At 35.6% G+C, this 23,378-nt stretch overlaps 2 protein-coding genes across 5 annotated transcripts in view; one reads left to right on the top strand and one right to left on the bottom strand.

Annotated features, from left to right (window-relative positions):
• Window positions 1–11,154, top strand: part of Kif2a (kinesin family member 2A) — a 64,479-nt gene extending 53,325 nt beyond the window's left edge. For both annotated transcript variants that reach the window (XM_076857241.2, XM_076857240.2), the window contains exons 17-20: window positions 520–670; window positions 4,063–4,164; window positions 7,469–7,604; window positions 8,578–11,154. In XM_076857241.2, coding sequence (XP_076713356.1) covers window positions 520–670; window positions 4,063–4,164; window positions 7,469–7,604; window positions 8,578–8,663 — 475 coding nt within the window. In that variant the 3' untranslated portion in view covers window positions 8,664–11,154. The remainder of the gene's footprint in view (window positions 1–519; window positions 671–4,062; window positions 4,165–7,468; window positions 7,605–8,577) is intronic.
• Window positions 11,155–11,828: 674 nt separating this feature from the next.
• On the bottom strand, window positions 11,829–23,378 carry Dimt1 (DIM1 rRNA methyltransferase and ribosome maturation factor). Of its 3 annotated transcripts, none has more exons than XM_076857239.1 (12): window positions 23,050–23,378; window positions 22,707–22,780; window positions 22,099–22,185; window positions 20,419–20,480; window positions 20,246–20,339; window positions 20,112–20,161; window positions 18,745–18,868; window positions 18,522–18,614; window positions 16,895–16,959; window positions 15,515–15,578; window positions 13,664–13,770; window positions 11,829–12,038 (listed from the first exon to the last, which is right to left on the bottom strand). In XM_076857239.1, exons 2-12 carry the CDS (start codon window positions 22,773–22,775, stop codon window positions 11,996–11,998), a joined length of 858 nt encoding a protein of 285 aa, XP_076713354.1. In that variant the 5' UTR covers window positions 22,776–22,780; window positions 23,050–23,378; the 3' UTR covers window positions 11,829–11,995. The 3 variants fall into 3 exon arrangements, with proteins under 3 accessions (XP_076713354.1, XP_076713351.1, XP_076713352.1); XM_076857236.1 differs by having other exon boundaries at window positions 23,117–23,378; XM_076857237.1 differs by lacking the exon at window positions 23,050–23,378 and adding an exon at window positions 22,924–23,041.

Raw genomic sequence — 23,378 nt, 5'->3', positions numbered from 1 at the left:
CCTATTAGAAAGTATACCCTTTCTCAGATGTGAGGAGCAAACATTTTTTAAAATGATACAAATCTTATAATCTTTATACCTTGGAAATAAAATTATTTCATATTTAGTTATTTTAATTCAAGCATTTCAACTATCAGAAACCTGCAAAGTGTATCAAATTCTCTGATATCAGCAGTGACCTATTTATAAAACTTAATGCTTTTGTAAAGATTTTTCTGCTCATATAATGTAATTGCAACAGTGTGTTTCTTTGAAATACTGAATCTGCATACTTTGAATTTCCATTTTTGTGCACATTTATTCTAGAAGTAATTGTAAAGTTGCTTATGTGAACTATTAGAATTAAACAACCAAACATCCTCTTAAGAGTTTCCAAGAGTTCAGATAAATTTGAGCTATAAAGGTGACATCATCAATCCTAATGTGTTATTTGAATTGCCTTTAATTGAATAGGTTGGTGTTTTCTTGCTTCTATGCATGAGTCTTTGTTAATTTTAGATACCTCTTCTCTATCTATAGGGTGAAAGAACTGACTGTTGATCCAACTGCGGCTGGTGATGTCCGTCCAATAATGCACCATCCACCAAACCAAATTGATGACTTAGAGACACAGTGGGGTGTGGGAAGTTCCCCTCAGAGAGATGATCTAAAACTTCTTTGTGAACAAAATGTGAGTGAGATAATATAGCTGTAATTGATGCAATTTTAGTTCATTTCATTAATAGCTCAATTTTATCTACGTCAGAGGTCAGCAAACTATACTCTATTTTTACAAGTAATGTTTTATTAGAACATAGCAATGCTTACTCATTTATGGATTGCCTGGCTGCTTTCTTAAATAACAGTACCAAAGACTGTATGGCTCACAAATCTAAAACATCTACTATCTGGTTTGCCAAACCTCTGATCTAATCTATTACCCCCCCACCCCCATATTTTATACCAGTATTAAAATTTTAGTAATATAGGGTAGAAACAAGTTTAAGAATTATACATCCAGTAAATACCTCATTATAAAGCTTAAAAACAAAATAAAGGAACTATGGACAAAGACATGACGTTCATTAAAAATCAAACATGGCAAAATGCCATCTTCCATTAAACCAGGCTGCTTTTCTATATGTTTGAAATGTTTAATGATATTTCATAATTTAAAATTCTGTTTTTCCAGCTGGGCACAGTGACACATCTTAAACTCCAGCAACTTGAGAGACAGAGGTAGGAGGATCGAAAGTAAAGGCCAGCCTGGGCAACTTAAAAAACCTCTGTCTTGAAATAAAATCCAGAAAGGGTTGGGGATGTAGCTCAGTGGTATTGTGCTTACCTAGCATGCACAAGACCTTGGGTACCATACCCCTGTACTCTTTTTTTAATGTTCTAATTATTAAAAATAATAAAATGTATGCCCACTCTATAAGGATAGAAGGGCATAAATAAGCAAGAAAGCACAAATAATAACTTGCTTCCACATAATTGTTTTTAACATATTGAGAGGATTACATTCTGTGTTTGAAATACAAGAGTTATTTATGTAGTTATTTAATTTCATTTTAACATGTATATTTTAAATGGTTTTATGTCACTGTTTTTCCCACTAAAATCCTATCGTGGCATTTTCTTATAATGTTAAAAGGTGGCATTTACTAATTGCTTACTACATGACATGCATTTGCTAAACATTTTTGCTTGTTACCTGATTTAATCCTCACAAATCAATGTGGTAGGTGTTGTAATTATCCCTACTTCATAGTTGATTTTCTAAGAGGCCTAACAACTTGACCAAGATTATAAGTGAGGAGGCCAGAGTTGAAACCTACATCTTTCTTTTGACACAGTCCAGTTTGTCAGTTAAGCATATTTTCATCAACAGTATTCTTTGAAAAGAACAGAATTTGTGGTTATGTTGTAATACTTTCTGACAGATGTTAAATCCAAATTATTCTAGAGTAACAAATGGACATAACTGCTTTTGATTACCACATTCCATACTACTTTTTTGTTTTCACATTCCACATGCTTCTGTTACTAAATCAAGGCTGTAAGCAGCTGTCCTCAACCAGAGGTGATTTGGCCTAACCAAGACAAAATATATGAAGATGTTTTTGGTTGTCACAGCTGAGGTGATACTGTTAGCATCTAGTAGGTAGAAGCTATGATGCTTTTAAACACGTAGTGCATGGGATAGCCACTCTTCACTCTACCCCTCAAAAATGTCAGTATTCAAAGGTTGAGAAAACCAGTTTTAAATTAAGAGTTCTAAATTTTGAAACATAAAAACAGCCAAAAATTAGATCCTGGCCTCATTCCCTGCCCTGTCTACATAAGTTTTAAAAGACACTATACATGTTCTTGGAGCCCTCAAATCAGTTCCTTTATTGTAATAGCTATGGTACCTCCAGAAGATTCTGAAAAGTAGAGTTAAGAGGCATTCTTCTCTTCTGTTTGCATTTTTTCTCATATCTAATGAGACTAAGACTTAATAGTTAACAAGGTAGATTAGTGGAACAGCATCTAAGATAAGCCCTAGAGATAAAAATAATATAGGTACACTTATAATTAAGTTCATTAGTATTCCAAGAGTAGAAGAAAATTGTATAGACTAAAAAGTGTTTGAATCGGAGCTGAGGATATAGCTCAGTTGGTAGAGTGCTTGCCTCTCATGCATAAGGCCCTGGATTCAATCACCAAGAAAAAAATAAGTAAAGGTTTGTTGGGAAAGAAACTTCAGAAAGAAACCTTAGCAGTATAAGTTTCGAATTGATCTAAAACCAACATAATGCATATGTTGTCTGTCTGTGTGTATGTATAGTTATTGTTGATGAAGTAAAACTATACTATCAATTCAAATGTCTATAATAACTGCCAGGAATGGTGGTACATGTCTATAGGCCCAGGTACTTAGGAGGGTGAGGCAGGAGGATCACTTGAGTCCAGGAATTTGTGGATAATCTTGAGTAACATAGTGAGATCCCATCTCATCCAAAAAAATGAAAGGAGGAGGAAGAATAACTGGTAAGCAAATCATATAGTATAATTTGAAAATTAATTTTTTTAAGAGTTAAGTCCTTCCGAGTATTAATTTGATCAAAGACACTATCTTTACGTAGTCCAAAATGGTGTTTTTAGTCCCCCTCCCGCTTTGCTACAGGGGATTAAAAGCAGGGCCTGTCCATACTAGATAATCTCACTATTACTGAGATTTATCTCCAGCCCTTTTCTTTTTTCTTTTGAAACAGGTTCTCCCTAAAATGCCCAGGCTGACCTCAATCTAACCATCCTTTTGCCTCAGCATTCTGAGTAGCTGGGATTACAGGCATGTGCCACCATGCCTGGCTCATCTCTTTTAAGAAAAGAAACTTAAGACATGTACAGGTAGTCCTTGACTCAACAATGGGGTTACATCCTGATATCACAAGTTGAAAATGCATTTACCACACCTAACATGGTGAACATATTAATAGAAAAGATCAAAATTCAGATTTTGAAATGATTTCTGGATACTTATTGGTTTTATGACATTGAAAAGTCTTAAAAACCATAATCTGAACCATCCTTAAGTCAGGAATTGTCTGTATATGAGTTAATTCTATACAGAAAAGAAAACAGTAGTAAAGAAATATTTGAATATATTTACAATTTGCAAAAGATTTATATTTGAAAAGCTGACTGTTCCTAAAGAGTCCTTTTTTGGGGGGTAATTCTGCAGTAAACCCTGGCATCAAGGAAAATTATTACCTACTCATAAAAAAGTTTGGATTGCTTTACTGAGAGTTTGTATATTATTTTGACCCACAGAAAGAAATTGTGACTTTTACTTTTATGTATATTTGAGTAGTCATCACTGTTGAAGCTTCTTCAAATTCTAAATGTTATTGTAAAGTGTCATTAAAAAGCTACTTTTAGGGGTTGGTCAGTAGGGTGAGTGCTTAGCATGTAAGGTCCTAGGATCAGAACTTGGCATCAAAAAAAAAAAAAAAAAAGAAGAAGAAAAACACAAAAAAAGACTACTTTTCTAGCATTTAAAAACATTTATGTCATAATTTTTAAACTTTGTATTTTAAGGAAGAAGAGGTTTCTCCACAATTGTTTACTTTCCATGAAGCTGTCTCACAAATGGTAGAAATGGAAGAACAGGTTGTAGAAGATCACAGGGCAGTGTTCCAGGTAAAGAGAGAATCTTTCATCAAGTATTTTGAGATATATTAACCAAAAACTTTCATCATTCTTGGAATAACATTTCTTAAGAAAAAATACTTGTTTATATGTATATTTGTAGGGCATATGACATGACAATTTTTTCCCCATAGTAGTTTTTTAATACAACGAACAGTGATTCTAAACATCCATCAGAGGGCTGGGGATATAGCTCAATTGATAGAACGCTTGCCCTGCATGCATAAGGACCTGGATTCAATCCCTAACACCACACACCCACACATCCACACACACATTCATTGCACAATGGTGAAAAGATCTATTTTTTTTAAAGCACCTTCTTGCCTTGTCTTTTTGTTAATTGTCCATTTTGGAGATAAGAGTTCAAATTCTGCCTACTAATATTCCTTTCTTTGTTAGGCCAGTTTATTTGGCAGCATAAGAAAAACCCTTTAAAGGTTAGGGAAGCTGGGCACAGTGGCATGTGCTCGTAGTCCCAGATATTTGGCAAGCTGGGGAGAAAAATTTTATTTTTAAGTCAACATAGTGAGACCCTACCTTAAAAAAATTAAAAAAATAATTAGCAGAAAAGAAAAGTTTGTACTTTTAGGAGATGGAAGTAATGCTTAGACTGAATTGTCTGTTGGTGTCACTGTGCATTCAGTCTTAAAATACTTTAATTGTATAACTCTCCCAGTTATTGTGGAGAGTGTGTGTGTGTGTGTGTGTGTGTGTGTGTGTGTGTTTGGGGGGGGGTTGGTGGTACTGGGGAATTTATTTATTGCTTATTTTGAAACAGGTTCTTGCCTAGTTGCTGAAGTTGATGTTGAATTTGCAAATATCCTGTTCCAAGTCACTGGGATTACAGGCATTTGCCACCACATCCCGCTTGTTTTTGTACTTTTGAGATGGGGTCTTGCCACGTTGCTCAGGCTATCTTTGAACTTCTGGGGTCAAGCGGTCATCTTGCCTCACCTCCTGAGTTAACTGTGGGACTACAAATGTGCATCAGTGCTTGCCTAGCACGCATGAGGCATGGGGTTTGATCCTCAGCACCACATAAAAATAAGGTGATCACTTAAAAAAAAATGTGCATCACCAAACCTGGTTTCCAATTTTTAACAGGAAAATATCCTGGGTGATGGTATTTATGAAGAAGTGAAGATATCATTTAGACATCCTTATGAAGTTTACTATTGACTTGTTTTTTTAACTCTCCCTCCACTTCTTTTTTTTTTAAACATTTTTTTTAGTTGTAGGTGGACACAATACTTTTATTTTATTTTTATGTGGTGCTGAGGATAGAACCCAGTGCCTCACATGTGCTAATAAGCAAGCGCTCTTCTTCTGAGCCACAACCCCAACCCCCCTCCCACTTCTTATAGTACTTTATTTCCCGAGAAAAAAGTGAACAATAACTCATTCTTCTTATTGATCTGTTGCTTTTCATATATTGAGGAAATCTATAAAATTCTTTAGTTCCAGGTCATTCAGGCACCTGGATGAGGGCTCAAAAATGAAAGAGTTGATTTCAAGTTAGGATGCAAATTCATTAAAACTGTTAGGGTTCTAGTGAAGCTCTTATTACAAGAATCTCTTACTACCCAGGCACGGTTGTGCATACCTATAATCTTAGCTGTTTGGGTGGCTGAGGCCTGAGGAATACAAGTTCAAAGCAAGCTTTAGCAATTTAGCAAGGCCCTAAGCAACTTAGCAAGACCCTGTCTCAAAATATAAAATAAAAAGGGCTGGGATGTGGGTCAGTGGTTGAGCACCTCTAGATTGACTCCCTGGTACCAAACAAAAAAAAAAAAAAAAGAAAAGAAAAAAAGTCTGCTTATAGGCATAGAGATTTGGATTAAGTCAAGAATCAGACACTAGTAATTTAAGAAAATTGTTGTTTCTGCCATTTTGGAACAAGATCATATTAAGACCACCTTTTCTCTGCCATTTTTGTAGATGAAGTCTCACATTTGTTATCAACACTTAAGAGTTCTGGCTTTCCAGTTTTATTTTCACTTCCATATATTAGTGCTTACATACTGTCAACTGTCATTTCTGAAAATAGGGTTTTGTTAAATAAAAATTAAGTGTATGAATGAAGGAAAAGAAAAATAATTTGTATTTTTAAATGATACTTTTTTTTATTAAAACCTATATGAAAGGTATCTATAGAAAATTTTAAATTCTGATGAAGTAGTCTAATTGTAATTAGCCATTAAAGTGAATTGATAACTTGCAAAATTGAGATTGTACGCATTCTTAAAAATTAGTACCTTTTATAAGAGCATATACATAGTAGTTGGGTTAATTTTGACAAAATCATATGTGCATAGAATTTGATTTCAATCCCTGTTCTATTTTCTCTCCCCCTCCCTTCCCATTCTCCTTCTGCTACACTACTATCTTCCTTTTGCTCATTTATTTATTTTTGGTTGGTATGGAAAGCACCTATTTTTATGCCCCAAACTCCAATTTAGTACCTCAGTTATGATCTGTATGACTTCTGACATTCTAGAAAATAAAACTCACGGGTTTCATATACAAAGATTACCAAGTTCCTAGAAGCATTTATTAATAGTAAGTAGCTACCATTGAGGGCCTTTTTTGACTTTTCTAAATTGGCTATCCACTGGTTCCTCATGGTTTTCAATAAGAGTTTTAAATGATTTAGAAATTTTTTTGAACAATGATTTTGAAGAACCAGTGTTTAGTATTTAGGGTTACATTTTGGCCCAACCTCAGAGTCCATTGTAAAGCCACCAGTATTCAACGATAGGGGCTCCACCTTGATGGTTTTAATCCTCACCACCATAATTTAGATGTGTTCACCCTCTTAATTCACAATGGAGTTTAAATTCCAAAATGGTTCAGAGGGGACAAACCATATTCAAACCATAACAGGTTCCAACTGGATAAATTAATTCCAGACGACTTAAGTTACAGGACTTCTAAAGCCCTCATCAAATTGTTCAGTAGCCTTATTATGCCAATTCTTCCCTTATTTCAGGAACAGCTATTAAGTTTTTAAAATTTACTTTGACCACTGATGTTAATGTGTTTGAATTTTTTCTCCAAAAATCCACTCTAGGTAGAATAAAAAAGTCAAGAAATGAAGTAATGTTATTTGGCCAATCATGTATGTGTTTGTGTTTGAACTTAATAAAATATTTCTTAATTTTACTGTGATTAGAGATGTTTTATCTGTTAATTTTACAAGATACCATCTTAAATATTTTTTTAATTAACAGAATTTGTAAATTGATATCTGTTTTATAAAAATACTTAAAATTATAATTTTTTTTCTTTTTAGGAATCTATTCGATGGTTAGAAGATGAAAAGGCTCTCCTAGAGATGACTGAAGAAGTAGACTATGATGTAGATTCATATGCTACACAACTTGAAGCGATACTTGAGCAAAAAATAGACATTTTAACTGAGCTTCGGGGTAATTCTGTTTTTTTTCATTTTATTGTTTGGTATGAAATCTGTTTGGTATTGGGGTGTACATATTACCAGTTGTAGGATTTCCTATTGCAATATGACAATATTGAAGTGTGAATTATGAGTACCATTTTACACTTTCTTTCCAGAGGTGTAAAGATGAACTAACTAGTCTGTTTTTTCCTAAATAAAGCATGAAGTGTCGTGTCATTTCAAGTTCTTCCTAGTCATTTTTTTAGTCCTTTGAAAAATAAAGGCATCTTATGATTAATTTGCAAGTTATATGTCCCACTCAGATACTTAGTTGGTAGGCCAGTGCTTTCAGAATTATTATTCTTATATTAGATCTGTTCAAAGTCATTATTGAATAATGTCTATCTTCATCTTTCTGTGCCAAAAATAAACGAAGGTAAAGTTATTGAGATGACTACCCTTTTCACCTTACTTATGAAGGGAAGTATGTGGCTCACCCAAATGCCATATCTTTTTGACTTTTTAAAATAGCTTATCTATATTACTTCAAATATGTACTTGTGATCGTGCTAATCTGGCTCTTGCTTAATGCAGGATAGAGTGTTTGCTGTGTGTATGTAGAGTTTTTAGCAGCAAATAGGGTGCTTAATTTTTAAAAGTGGGCCCTTCAAGAAGTTGGTTATTATAGAAAAAGGGTCATTTCTAGGAATTTGTGATGAAACATAGTCGGGCTGGGGTTGTAACTCAGTGGTAGAGCACTTGGCTAGCACATGTGAGGCACTGGGTTCAATTCTTAGCACCAAATATAAGTAAATAAGTTAACTAAAGGTCCATCATCAACTAAAAAAAAAAAAAAAAGTTGAGCATTATATTTAGTTCTGAAGGAACAGAAGGGAAAACAGTGATTTAATGTTATGAAATGAGCGCTAATCTTGATAGGATCCATATAGTTGCATACTGTTTTTGCATGCAATACTTACTCCTTTGTTCTTTCTTTTTCCAAGATAAAGTGAAATCTTTCCGAGCAGCTCTACAAGAAGAAGAACAAGCCAGCAAGCAAATTAACCCCAAGAGACCCCGTGCCCTTTAAATTGGTATTCGCTGCTGAAGGATCCCCAGAACCTTCACTACTTACTGTAACATAAAATGGTTCAGCTGTAAGGGCCATTCGAAAGTTTGAAATTTTAAGTGTCTGTGGAAAATGTCTTGTCCTTCACCTGAATGACATTTCAATTTTGTGAAACACTCAAAAGTCTACAAAATGCTTCTAGTCCAGGAGGCACAACGAAGAGTTGGAATTAGTGAAGCATTTTGTTTCATTTACCCAAATGGTGATTTACTTTTGGAGATCCTTGCCAATTTTATTTTCTATGTGATGAAGTAAGATTGTGGACTTGATCCAGAGGTGAATTGTAGGGAGAAGCCACAGCATTTCCTGTTAACTCAGTTCAATTTTCATAGCGAGATTGAGCAGTTTTAAATCCTTTGCGTGCATGCATACCTCATCAGTGATTGTACATACCTTGCCTACTTTTAGAGAGCTGTGCTCATCTTTTCCTGCTCTGTGCCTTGATTAAGGCTATTGACCCTAAATTTCTTAAGCACAGCCATGATAAATTACATTCCTTATTTGTCATTGTAAATTACCTTTATTGTGTGTACATTTCTACTGTGTTTGAGACATTTTTTTGTGTGACTAGTTAATTTTGCAGGATGTGCCATATCATTGAACGGAACTAAAGTCTGTGACAGTGGACATAGCTGCTGGACCATTCCATCCTATATGTAAAGAAATCTGGAATTATGACTTTAAAACCATAACGTGATTTTAATTTTCTTAGCATTTTCTTTGTAAAAAAAAAAAAACTAAAATATAAACTAGTTGGTGTATAATAAAAAGTAATGAAATTCTGAGAAGAGTTTTATCTTAGGATGATAAATATATATGCAGTGTGTGTGCCAGTGTGGTATTAACAAGAGTAATAGTGCAATTTGATCATTTCCAGTACCATTTCTTAAGTTGAAGTGTTCATTAGCACCCCAAAATATGCCTTTAAATGTACTGTTAAAGGAAATTGGCTTCTGATGCATGAACAGTTATACGTACATTGAAAGTAGTTCATAATAGTAGTTAGTTTAAGCCAAGTGTAGACAGTAACTCCCTTGAAAAAGAATTAAGCTGAGAGAGTTGACATTGCCTTAAAAGGCAGATCTAACCGAAGTTCCATCCTGTACTTAATATGTGATGTTTCACCATTATTTGGTAGGAATAGTGAAATTCTCACCAACAGATTGGTGGTAAGGTATGCTACTCTTTAAATGGCAGCAGTTATTTTTGCAGATTGGTACTCTCAGAAAGAAAACTGGCCTTTTTTTTCCATGTAAATAATTTGTCAGAAATTTCTCTCTCGGAGTTTTCCCTGTGTTCCCAGGATAGAGTCCAGGAGTAGATGAATAACAAAATCTATGAAGGACATCTTATTTTGATTTACTCTAGGGAACGAGTAGCTCATCCATGAGCCAAAGGGAAGCTATGACAGAGTCATGAGTCAGATTCTCTACTTATAATACTCTGAGGGTAGCTGTGAGAAATTCTAATACTATGGTGAAAAGCTCTGTAAACATGAAATCTAAAGCAAATGTAGATTTTTCATAATATGCTTATTAATAAATGAAATCTATGGTATGAGTTTAGAGATAATTTACTTCAATACAATGACCTTTGTTTTGGAAGGAACTCAGGTTTTCTTGCATTTGTTAAGATGTATTCTATTTCTGTTTATTTCAAAGAAGAATGGAGAAGTGGTTAACTGTTGACACTGCAGGGACTATAAAAAAAGGCAGTTTTTGAGACTAACTAATCTACAAAGAGCAATGAAGACATAAGCTTGAGCAGTGTAAGCAAAGCAGATTAGCTTTGATATTATTTGCATTGGATGGATACCATTCTTTGGAGGGTCTTTTTAGAGATAATTCTGCTGCCTTATACTATGATAGCTTCATTTTCAGTGGTAGTCAAAGGTTTTTCAAAAATTTAGTACCAGCAAAGAACTTGGGAGGTGAGAACTGAAGAACAGAAAAGGGACTAAAACTAAGCAGTTTATAAGGCTAGAGGGAAACAACCTAAGAAAGCTGAATTCAATCTTAGGACAAAAGTGAACTTTGCAAAGTAAACGGTTTGTGAGATTAAAAAAAAAAAAAAAAAAAAAAAAAAAATCTACCCTTAAGTAGATTTTTAATATTCATGTAGTAAAACTGGATTGTACAGCTAACTTACTTCATTTTTTTGTTCTGAATTTAACACTTTTAGTATTTTCTCAGACTTGAAAGCTGATATATAAATATTATTTTAACTAGTAACATTTACTATATGACTTTGAAGCCAGACTTAAATATCTTCCCTTCTAGGTTTACTCAGTGTACCTTTGCAAATTAATTGGAATCACTTCTATTAAGTTTTAGTTATACAGAAAGCCAAATATCAATGAAGGTATTTTTATTAATTTTCTTAATTCATTAAAATATATTTAACACTATATTGATTTGAACTGAGTAGCTAATAAAACTTGTATATGACTCTACTGGAATTCTCAATTTGATAATTTTTACATAGCTTAAAAGTAAATACCAGGTATATGAAAAAGTACTAAAACTTTTCATTATAGAGATTCATTAATGCCGGGAACATGTAGTTGTGGGAAAAAAACTTTTTTTTTTTTTTTAATGGAGTTAACAGCACATATTTTAAAACCTATTTTTGAATTATAAAACTCTATGATTATCTCTCCAAGAAAAATGATATAATTTTATAGTTAATTTCATTCTAGCTGAGTTTCCTCGTTTTATAGATAAGGAGTCAAACTCAGAACATGCCTGGCATTGTATGATAGCAACAGACTGAGTCTTACCCAGAACCACCATGTAGCCTATGCTGCAACACTATAGCTGAAGAGGTAGGTGACAATAGAAGAAACTGTGTAAATAGGGAAAAGAAAGAAGCAAATAACATTTTAAGAAACAACTATTTTATTGTACATGTGAATAAGAAATGGATAGGTAATATGTGACTAACTGAACACTTAAACTTGAGGAACAGAGCTGATGGCCTAAAAAGGTCTTTACAGTATAGAACATGGTAAAGAGATGTACGGTAAACTGCTAGAAATGATAAGTTTAAGGTTGTGCGTATCTGCGGCTTTTGAACTTGAAGATACTGTGTATAGATTGAACCCTGCCACGAGTAGTATATGTAGTATATTCAAAACAAACAGACTTGTTACTGCCTTAAAAATACAAAATAACAGTACAAAAATAGTCAAGCAAATAATGTTCCAGTTGAGCAAAAGCAGAATTTGTCTTCTCAAATATTAGAAATCTAGAATTAATTTTTTCTTGACCTTGACAAAATTATTTTCCAAATAGCTAGGAAAAATGGATACCTTCTGCATTGAATCCATGTAGCAATCTAAAAAACAAAATGCAATGATATTAAAAAGCTAATTTGTGTCACTGTGATAATGTACAGATTTGTACCATAACTTAAATACATGCACACATCAGCTTACTTAATGTAACTATCCAACTCCTAACATTAGTCATTATAAAGAAACCTTATTTTCCAGCTGAATTTATAACTTGGATAAAAACCATGTCATGCTGGTACTTCTTTTTTGTTATAACATGTTTTAAATTATATTGAATCCGACTGAAATTATTTTACATTTTTGCTGTCTGAAGCGTAAGAGCTCATTGGCATTTGTTCTATTTCAGCTTAATTAACTGAACAAGAAGCTGTCTGCAATTTAAGGCAGAAGTCAGATGAATCACCAGTCTTCATATTCTTCTGAGCTGAGGTTCAAAGTAAAAACTTTTAAACATTGTTTCTCTCTGTGGATACCTGTGTACTTAGCTGACCTTTTTAGGAGTGGGGGTGGGCGGGGTTTACTAGGAATTGAACTCAGTGGCACTCAACCACTGAGCTGCATCCCCAACCGTATTTTGTATTTTATTCAGAGACAGGGTCTACATCCCCAACCCTATTTTGTATTTTATTTAGAGACAGGGTCTCATTGAGTTGCTTAGTGCCTCGCTTCTACTGAGGCTGGCTTTGAACTCACAATCCTCCTGCCTCAGCCTCCTAAGCTGCTGGGATTAAGGCGTGTGCCACTGCACCCAACAACTGACTTTAGTTATTAGCAAACTGCACCCTAAAGAAATTTAGTGAGAATGAAGCAAACAAGATAAACTATTTCCAGGCTTGTCCATAATAACAGATAATTAAAATGTACGAAAAAGCAAAGTATAGATACATATGAGTAGTGTTCAACTCTTAGGATTACCATCTATTAACTGTGTTGACATGTTTTCAACAATGATTTATAACAATCTACAATAATTTTTTAAAAAATTCATCCTCTATCTAAAGCATTGATAAAAGTAAACTGGCTAAATAGCTAAAAAGTTCTGAAAGTTAGTGTTAATGAGTAAAAAACAGATCAACTGAGTACAGGTTATTTTATCTAGGTGATTAATTGAAGCCTTATTTTCATGGAAATTAACTGCTTTAGTTTAAAGAAAAGCAAATTTTGGTCTGAATTGCCCAGGTAATTTGACACCCTTTTACTAAAGATATATAGAACTTCCTTCAGACTATAAAACAACTAATACTAAAAGGATAATCAGATTATAACTTACATTTCATGCGTGATAAGATCTATTTAATGATAGCGATTCCCAATAAAGAACATGCAGTTACATGTGTTATGATTTTTCAACCTTATGGGCTTTGAGAGACTATGAATGGGAGTTGGCAGTGGGAAGGCAGGGCAGGAGGGAAGGAACACACACTACAACACACATTAACGATCTTCCGGCTGGGACTGTTCTTCAAAAAAACAAAAATAAAAAAAATTTATTCTGCTGCAGCTAACTAGCCTCCATCTTATACCAAATACTATTCCATACCATGGAAGTGCTATGCAATAACTCTCCCAGGTAGCACCTTATACCACTTAAAAGCCTTTAAATCTCTTAATCTAAAAGTACCACAGTAAAATGTAAACACAGGCAAAAAAAAAACCCTGTAATTACCTGATAAAGTCATCTATGTCCATGGAACGGGCCCGTTTGTCACTAAAACCTGTGCTGGTTAGGATTTGCTGTATTTTATCTGCTATGCTGAAATCTTCTGGTATTATCTATCAATATAAGATTCAGAATAAATGAACATATCTTTAATGAAGTTCCCTTGGCTCTTTTTTTGCCTAATCCAGTAAGTCCTAAATAGTCCGTTTTAATACATCTGTTGATGACAGTGTGGAAAACCTGACGGTTTGGATAAGACTGAGATCTCTAATTAGTTAAGCGGCTCATTTTTTACCACTTTAACACAGAATATCTTGAATGCGTATCATCTATATTGCCTGTTTCATCATTAAAATTCTGAAATAGTCACTAATTTCAGACTTTATAAAGCTAGAAATTTTATTTAAAGCAGCTGTTACTCCTTTCAAAATTCTCACATTTTATTGCCACAATTCTACCTAACCAGTTAATTTTTCTGAGATGACCTGTCTGTCTCTGATCATTTAGAATATTAAGTGTTTCATATTCTACTCAAAAGATTGTTCTTAATCCAGCTTAACAGTTTACTTAAGCCGATGTTTCATGACCTACCCATAACATAGGATGGAAACAGTATTTGTGGTGCATTAAACCATACAGGATCTGAGCCATAAAAAGCAAACATCTCATCTTCATGTGAATATGCGCATGAATATACTGCATACTTTAAATCAGGAAAGGGAGTGGGGGCTACCTCCACGTGAAGTGGGCAGCCCTGATTCTTGTTTAAAAAAATTTGTGAATGTGTTAAATGGTATGAAATTCACAACAAAGAAGTCTGCTATGTAGCCTATACTGTATTTAATTACTTAAGTTTCTAGGTATTAAAAATATTTACAAAGGGACTGGAGTTGGGGCTAAGCAGTAGAGCGCTCACCTAGTGCGTGAGGCCCTGGGTTTGAGCCTCAGCATCATGTAAAAAATAAAATAAAGGTATTGTGTCCAACTACAACTAAAGAAATAAAATATTTTTTTAAAAAAGTTTATAAAAAAAATAGCTACAAAGAAAACTAATTTTAAATTTGTAATTGCACACCAGTAATCCCAAGGGCTCAGAAGAATTGCAGTTGCAAGGCCAACCTCACGGAATAAGTGAGGCGCTAAATAGCTTGGCAAGATCCTGTCTCAAAAAATTAAAAAGAGTAGGGATATGGCTCAGTGGTCAAGCACCCCTGGGTTCAATCCCCAGTACCAAAATAAATTAATTTATGATTGCTACATGAGCACCAAATGGGACGATCACAATTCAGAGGATAGCAAATTGTACACAATTATTTTAAAATGAGCAAGTTATACATTTATAGCATTGAGAAAATACTTGGCTAAATGATTTTTTTTGTGTGTGTGTGTGTTGGGGGGATACCTGGTATTGAACCCAGGGATACTTCTGAGTCACATCCCCAGCCCTTTTTTGTATTTTATTTAGATACAGTCTCACTGAGTTGCTTAGGACCTCCCTAATTTGCTGAAGCTGTCTTTGAATTCGAAATCCTCCTGTCTCAGCCTCCCGAGCTGTTGGGATTACAGGTGCGTGCCACTGTGCCCAGCTAAATATAATCCTTTTTTTTTTTTTTTTTAAAGATATTAGTAGTTACCACAGGGTGGAGTAGTCAAGATTGCTCAAGATGCTGCAATAGATCTTGAGCAATCTCGACTACTCCACCCTGTCATAATACCAGTCAGTATTTAAATCAAAATTAAACTAGTTATACATCATATACTGTCTTTTAAGGATCACTGATATGTACAAAATTAATCTCATGATAAAAAAAAAAGATGGACATTTTATAACAAATAATTGAAACAACTTATACTTACAATATTATGGAGTGAACAGTGAATTCTGTAGTTTTTTTCTAACAGTTGTTGTACTGCACTTGATCTATAGTGTAAACAAGTGATATAAATATTACTTCCAAATCAGAGATTTTGTACATAATTTCTGTTCAGATAAAATTAAATCTATGTTCCACCTGCTAAAATTAAGGAATTTAAATAAAAAGGTGTTGAATACTTAAACTTTTATGATGCAAAAATTATTTTTAAAAAGCAGAGTCCTGATAAACATCTTTTTTCTTTTTTTTTTTTTTTTTTTAATGGACAAGATTTTTTTCCCCCTCTTTTTTTGGTACTAAGGATTGAACCCAGAGGTACCATACCATTTAGCCACATGCCCAGTCCTTTTTATTTTTTATTTTGAGACAGGGTCTGCTAAGATGCTGAGGTGGGTCTCAAACTTGTCATCCTTTGACCTCAATCTTCTAAATTGCTGAGATTACAGGTATCCACCACTGTGCCTGGCTACATAAGCATTTTTAAATCTCCAAACCATATAAAGCTGGCTCTCGCCTCTTTTTTTCCTTTAGACCTTTAGTTGTGTTTCATTTTCTTTTTTTATTATTATTAGTTGTTCAAAACATTACAAAGCTCTTGACATATCATATTTCATACATTTGATTCAAGCAGATTATGAACTCCCATTTTTACCCCGTATACATATTGCAGAATCACATCGGTTACACATCCACTTTTTTACGTACTGCCATACTAGTGTATGTTGTATTCTATTGCCTTTCCTATCCTCTACTATCCCCCCTCCCCTTCCCTCCTATCTTCTCTCTCTACCCCATCTACTGTACTTCATTTCTCTTTCTTGTGTTTCATTTTCCAAGTTAATAAAATGGCACAAATTATCCACAAATGTTAAATGGGTGGACCATCATTACACCTTCTTTCTTTTTTTGTAAGGATCTTCCAAGGATCCTCTACCACTAAGCTACATTCCCCACTCCTTTTTATGCTTTTAAATTTTGAGACAAGGTCTTGCTTTGCCCAGGCTGATCTTGAACTTGTAATGTGGCCTTAGCCTCCTAAGTTACTGAGACCACACAGGCACCACTGCACTCAGCTTATTACATTTTTCTGATAAGGGGGGAAAAAAAACCTATGCAAGTAGATGGTCAGGTCTTTTTTCCTTTCTTCCCCCCTAATTTTCCATAACTCTTATCTGACTCCAACTCTAGGAACTTTCTTCATGATGTTATTCTGCCTTCTAAAGCACGGATAGTTAAAAGGATGAAGTCTGTCTGGATGAATAATCTTTATGCTTTGGGCTGACTATTCAGGAAAAGGACCAGATTCTAGGATGGTGTCTGGGGCACTGGCCCTTCATATATTAGAAATTAGTAATATACTTACTTAAATGCAGCAGATAGTGTCTTGTTTTTCCTTACAAAAGTGATCCTTACTAGGCCATCCCATTCCTGAAACAGAAGATGGATATTTTCCTCAAAACACCAAACTCCTTGCCACTGCCTATTAGGTGTTGTTTTGTCCTTTTATTTTTCGACAGACCTTTATTTTACTTATTCACTTACATATGGTGCTGGGAATTGAATGCAGTGCCTCACATGTGCGAGGCAAGTGCTCTATCACTGAGCTCCAGCTCTAGCCTGTTTTTGTTTTTTGATGTATAAAACTGGAAGAAACCTTGAGTGATGAATATGGTATGCTAAAGTAAGATGTATTCTTGATTCTTGTGTCTTTGTGCACTTCACTGAATATATATTTTTTTAAATTAAGAAAAAAATGTAAAATAGTCCTACATGTGACTAGGTTGGTCTCGAACCTGTGATCTTTCTGCTTCAGCTTCCTGAGTTGCTAGGATTACAGGCATATGTCACTACACTTGGCTCCATGTTACTAGGGACTCTGCAGAAGGAGGACTGCAAGTTCAAGGCCAGCCTTGGCAACTTAACAAGACCCTAACTCAAAAGAAGAAAGGCTGAGGATGTAGCTCAATGGTAGAGTAAACCTGGGTTCAATCCCCAGTACTGTGTACAAAGTCCACATGTGAACAAAGAACCATATTGTGTTCAAAAATAAGATTCTGCCAGGCACAGTGGTGCATGCCTGTAATCTCAGCAGCTCAGGAGGCTGAGACAGGAGATTCAAAGTTCAAAGCCAGCCTTAGCAACAGTGAGGCGCTAGCAACTCAGTGAGACCCTGTCTCTAAATAAAATCGAAAATAGGGTTGGGGATATGGTTCAGTGGTTGAATGCCCCTGGATTCAATCCTTGATACCGCTCTCCCCCCCGCCCCCAAAAAAAGATTCAGCCAGGTGCAGTGTCACACAGCTACAATCCCAGCAACTCAAAAGTCTGAGGAAGGAGGATCACAAGTTTGACATCAGCCTTAGCAACACAGATCCTCATCAACTTAGTGACACCTCATCTCAAAAAAATAAGAAGGATGAGGGTTATACCTCAATGGTAAACACCCTTAGTTTTGATCTCTATTATCAAACCCACAAAAAATTAAAAATGAGATTCAAAACAGACATGATTTAGGATATAGCCTGTGCAATGCACCTAAACCTCCTTAAAGGAGTTATGGACAAATCACTTAAAACAAGTTTATCAAACAATTATGTTTTTCCATGATGTGACTATAATAAGATTTGACATCAAGTAGTCTAGATTTCTTTTTTTAAGTCACAAAAACAAGAATTTTTATTACAGAGTATTACCCAAAATATTACTCAAAACAATTTTCATTTTTTACAAGTTACTCAAATAGATAGAAAGTATAGCTCTGAAAATCTTAAGTGCAATGCATTTGAATTCTAATTGTTTTGTCTTTTACAGACATGTGTTTTGTCTTTCTATCATGCATCAAATTATTCCATCTACTCCATCATCACAAAGCTGTAATTCACATTTTCCTATCTATTTAGACCTACAATATTTTTTTCTGCTATTATAGACACAGATTTTCTAAGTTAGAGTTCTTAGGTTTATTGAATGATATAGTCTTTTAACCTCACCTGAAAATTGATAGGTGGTGGTGGATTCTTGGGTTCTATCCTTACAACACTGGATTCTACCTTGGGTGGTGGTCTGAAGTTATTTTTTCCAACCTGTTAATAGAAAACATTTAATCCTCTCAAAAGCAACTTTTAGTTAGTAATCAAAGATTCTGTCCTCACAAAAGGCACAGCGAGATGCTCAAAAGATGAGATTACTAGCCTATTTCAGTAATACACTTACTTTCATTAGATGGTCCACACGTGCTAATAGCTGTGTATTAATTGAGAGTCTGCAGTATAACTTATCTCCAGGTTTTGCAACCAGTCGGAGGGCAAATTCTCTTTGAAACATAAGTATAGCACATCTGAAAAGAAAACAAGAATAAGGAAATCATCACTATCAACTATGAATGTACTTTGACTACAATGAATTTTGAGGGGAAGGCAATAGCAGAGCAGTATCTGTAGTTAATGATGATGAGTTCAGCAGGTTAGAAGGTAGAAAACTTTTAAGCTTTAGTTTTGTTACCACAAAATGAAAATAGTTGGCTTTGTTATGTTTTATAATGGCCATATCCCTAACCCCAAGGAAGACTACTTGCCCTCAAACATCAGATGAGTAGGTACTTCAGATCTGTACCAGTATATCACCCCTTATACAAAAACAATAAAACTGATTCTGTTGTTGGGCACAGTGGTGCACACCTGTAATCCTAGCTTCTCAGAAGGCTAAAGCAGGAGGATCTCAAGTTCAAGACCACCTCTGGCAACTAACTGAGACCCTGTCTCAAAAAATAATAAGGTCTGGGTATGTAAGTTCAGTAGTAAAGCACCCAAAGGTTCAATCGTCAGTACTACATATAAACACACAAAATTGACTAGCAGAATTATATTTGTGTGGCAGGTAATACTTTTAAGAAATACTGCAGGCTGGAAAGGCAAGTTGTGATATTCTGTCCTGTTAGTTTAACAGTTTAAAGAATGTGGATTTTTTTCTTCAAGCAACAGGGAGACTTTGGGAGGCTAACAAAATCATCTTCAAAGCTGCATTTCAACTTTCTTTTCTGTGACTGAATCACATTAAGAAATATATTTGCAATTGCAAAAATATCTGTATGTATTTCTGTTTATATACTTCAAACCAAAGTTTCATGAAACAGTATCACCTGGACCATGTACAATGCCTTCTGATATATTCTATTCCATGTTATTAAAAAAAAAGGATGATCATGACTCACTGAATTTACTTTATAACCATTAAGGGGTATCTGACTTGCAGTTTGAAAGCCACTGGATAGACTCTACCAGAGACCAGTTAGGAAGCCACAGCAATTTATCTAGACATAAGGTAATAAAACAGTATGATCTATGTTAATGACAGAGGATTAGAAAATAGGGAAAGTCATACTACCCTCCCAATGCTCTACAAAATAACTCTGGTCAATTGAAAAAGAGAAAGACCTCCATACAAATCAATGTTTTCTATAAAAAGTCTACAATAGTTTTTCAATTTACTTGACTTTCATTTTCAACTGTCTTTTGTGTTCCTGGCCTAAACTGTCCATCTTTCTTAAATATGGCAGTAACTCTTGTTTTTTTGTCACAAACCTGAAAAAAGGTCGGTGCAGCAACAGCTTGAAGACAAAAGGAGAAGAGATCTGTAAGAGAATTACTAGTTACTCTCAGGAAAGACACATCAGAGAAACACTTAGTAAGATGATTCTGACAACTTGAGGTCATACCTGATAAGGCAAATTTGCCACACAAGTATCAAAGAATGGCAAGTCTGTTTTCAACACATCACCCACCATAACTTGAAGTTTGCTGGCCAGAGGTCTAATAATATGAAAATAAATTTAGAAGAATGTTGTTTCAAGAGACCAAAATGCACTTTAATTCTATTGTGTATACTCACGTGCCCTGAACTCTTTTGTGCAGTTCTGCTACTAGCCTTGTGTCAAGTTCACAGGCAATTACCTAAATTAACAAAAAAAATTTATTAGGTTCATTATGAAGTATCTTATTACCCAACCAGTAATTCTTATATGACTTAAACTGTCTTCCAATTTCTAACCATACTCCTTCAATTATTTTCTACCACTTTAAACAACAAAGAAAAAACATCACCCAGAAAAGCAGACATTATGAGAATTCTCAAGTAATCACCAGAATTGTTCTGTTGGCTTTGTCTCTATGCTTTGTAACTGAGCAGTGGATAAAAAAGAATATACAATATGTATGTAGTGTTTTTAGACCAAAGTTTACAAAACTACTCCTAGTATATTCTTTCATCAACTGAGATCCAGAACATGTGGCATAAGTAACTTCTCAAGTGAAAATGGATAGCAGACAAAGCTAGGTTTGTAATTTTATTGCAATATGTTCTTAGGTTTCATTGACTTCCAAGAAGATCATGTGTATGGCTTAGAACACGTGCTGCTTATTTCTGGCTCCCAGATTCATTTTATATTTTCACCTTATATTTGATATTCATTTCACCTTTGCTTTGCTATATAAATGCTGTCCAGCTCCCTTATACTTTGGCTTCTGGTTGGGATTGGCCAGTGAAAGGCAGCAGCTGGACACCATTGTGGCTCAGTGGTGGAGCATTTGCCTAGCATGTGAAGATTCTGGGTTCTATCCCCAGCACCAAAAAATAAATAAATAAAAGCACCAATATGGGGTACCTATAATGGAGAGATTGGGTATTTATTTCCTAACCTATTCCATGCCTTGCAGATATTTCAGCAGGAGTATGTTCTGTTGTGGCTTCTCTTCAATAAATCACTCTCCTTGATCTCTCCCCTTTTAACCAGGCCTTTTGATGGTAACTGCTTCCTGCTGAAGCTACTCCTCATTATTTCATTAATGCTCATTGATTCCTTGAATCCCATTCCCATACATCTCTAAAGAGTCTTCATCACTCTCTTTAGATAAGCCCTTTAAAATGTGTTGCTTGCTTCCACCAAGGATCCAACAATGATTCCACTTAACTGAAAGCTAAAAAGGTACTAGAAGTGACCAGGTGGCACCTCAATCTTAGAGGCATGAACTCTAGCTCTGCAGGTCTTCTATAAATTTCTGGGTTCCAAAAATTACAATTTCTTTGCTTTGTTTCTCTAGGGCTAAAGGCGGTTAACTGATCTTTGTAATTATTTTGGGGTTTAGTGTTCCCATTTTGTTCGTTTAGTCCACTAACTACTATAATTAATTCCCTGTCAAAATACCTAATATGTCAGTTTTCTTTTCTCTCTTTTTTTTAATGGTACCAGGGATTGAACCTAAGGGCACTTAACCACTAAGCCACACACCCAGCCCTTTATTTCGAGACAGGGTCTCCCTAAGTTGCTGAGGCTGGCCTTGACCTTGTGATCTTACTGCCTCAGCCTCCCTAATTTGCTGGGATTACAGGTGTGTGCCTCCATGCTCAGCTAATATGTCCAGTTTTCCTAATATATCTCATACTTTCTAAGATAAAATTCCTAGTAAGGAATCAAGCATTACAATTTTTATCAAGCATTACAGTTTTATGTTTTATACTAGCTGAGCTTGCTACAGTCATTTGTGATATTAAAACATTAAACCTCATTTTTACCTTTTTTGCCTTTTCTAACAACTTTACAGTCATGTTGCCAGTTCCAGGTCCAACTTCCAGCACCACATCAGTTGGTCTTAGGGCAGCCTAAAAGCAAGCACAACCACTTGAGATCCTTTAGTGTTTTGGAACACATAGTTTATACTTGAACATCTTTGTAAGCGTTCAGAGATCTTACTCGGACTTCATTTTAGTGACATTTCTTCATATGTGTGGTTCCAAAATTAATATATTAGGTGCAAATAAAAAGCTAAGACCTCTCTTAACCTGGGGTATACCTCTCATCTCTAGGAGTCAGAAAAACAAGAATAGCATTTCTTTCTAAATTGTCTTTCTACTTAGGAAATGATTCCAATAGCATCCTGTTACCAACTCTGTTCATACCAACAAATTCAAATGGGAAAGAACTGTGTATGATGAATTTGACTAAGAATCAATATTTCTCAATTCTGACCCAGCCTGTGAGTCCTAGACCATTTTTTAATTCGTTCAACAAATATTTACCAAACATCTACTTTATGTCTGACATTCTCTCTTCGCTTAAGTATGGTGAAAATAAAATTAAGAATCCAACAAACTCCTCTCTCCCGTTCCTCCATCACACCCACCTTATCAATAATGCTGTTAACAATGAGAGGATTTTTCAAAATGTGTTGCCCAATCCCCGTGTTGAACATGAGTCCTGGAAGAAAACACAAAACAGCCTTAATTTCTCAACCACGATTAGATATCAGGCCGTCCCAGAGACGAAAGCAGGATCGGTAGTGGGGTTAGATTACTGTGCCAACGAAGCCAGCGAACATCCCACCCCGGGCCGGGACTGACCACACGGCTTTAAGTCCATCCCCCCGCGGGCCTTGTTGGAGGCGACGCGCTGGGCTCTGGGGCCGGCGCTCCAGGAACCTCCGATATCCGCGCTTTCAGGAGCGCAGGTGGCGGCGGGCCATCTACCCGGGTTTGGGCCTTGGTCCCTCAGGAAGACTGGACCGGAACCCTGTTTCCTCCCGGCTGTCCACACCTCCGGCGCTTTTTAACTCCCGGCGCTGTTCCTGTCGCTTGCGGCGGCCGCTCGCCCCTGACTTGATCTTCGGCATCCCTGCAGAAAGCGAGAACCTAGGCCCGCGAAGTGAACAAATCCCAAAGCTTGAAAGCTATAGTCTCTGCATCACTAGAGAGACGCTGCCAGTCACCAGTACGCACGACGTGGGGAAGGGGCGAGGCCCACGTTCCGCCTCCGTACGCCCTGGACTCCTCCCCTAGAATGGTGCCGAGCGTGGAGC

This window comes from Callospermophilus lateralis, chromosome 5, assembly GCF_048772815.1.
Source record: "Callospermophilus lateralis isolate mCalLat2 chromosome 5, mCalLat2.hap1, whole genome shotgun sequence".
NCBI lineage: Eukaryota > Metazoa > Chordata > Mammalia > Rodentia > Sciuridae > Callospermophilus > Callospermophilus lateralis.
Note: the sequence above shows the minus strand (reverse complement) of the source record. Positions and strands in the feature narration are given on the sequence as shown.

Bases quoted from the DNA above. Each gene is read 5' to 3' on its own strand.
- Dimt1 (XM_076857236.1), bottom strand. From the start codon at position 23,192: ATGCCGAAGATCAAGTCAGGGGCGAGCGGCCGCCGCAAGCGACAGGAA. The intron at 20,481-22,098 runs GTAAAAATGAGG...TTGTTAATTTAG, and splicing joins TGTTAGAAAAGGCAAAAAAG to GTAATTGCCTGTGAACTTGA. The intron at 18,615-18,744 runs GTAAGTGTATTA...TTCTATTAACAG, and splicing joins GTGTGGACCATCTAATGAAA to GTTGGAAAAAATAACTTCAG.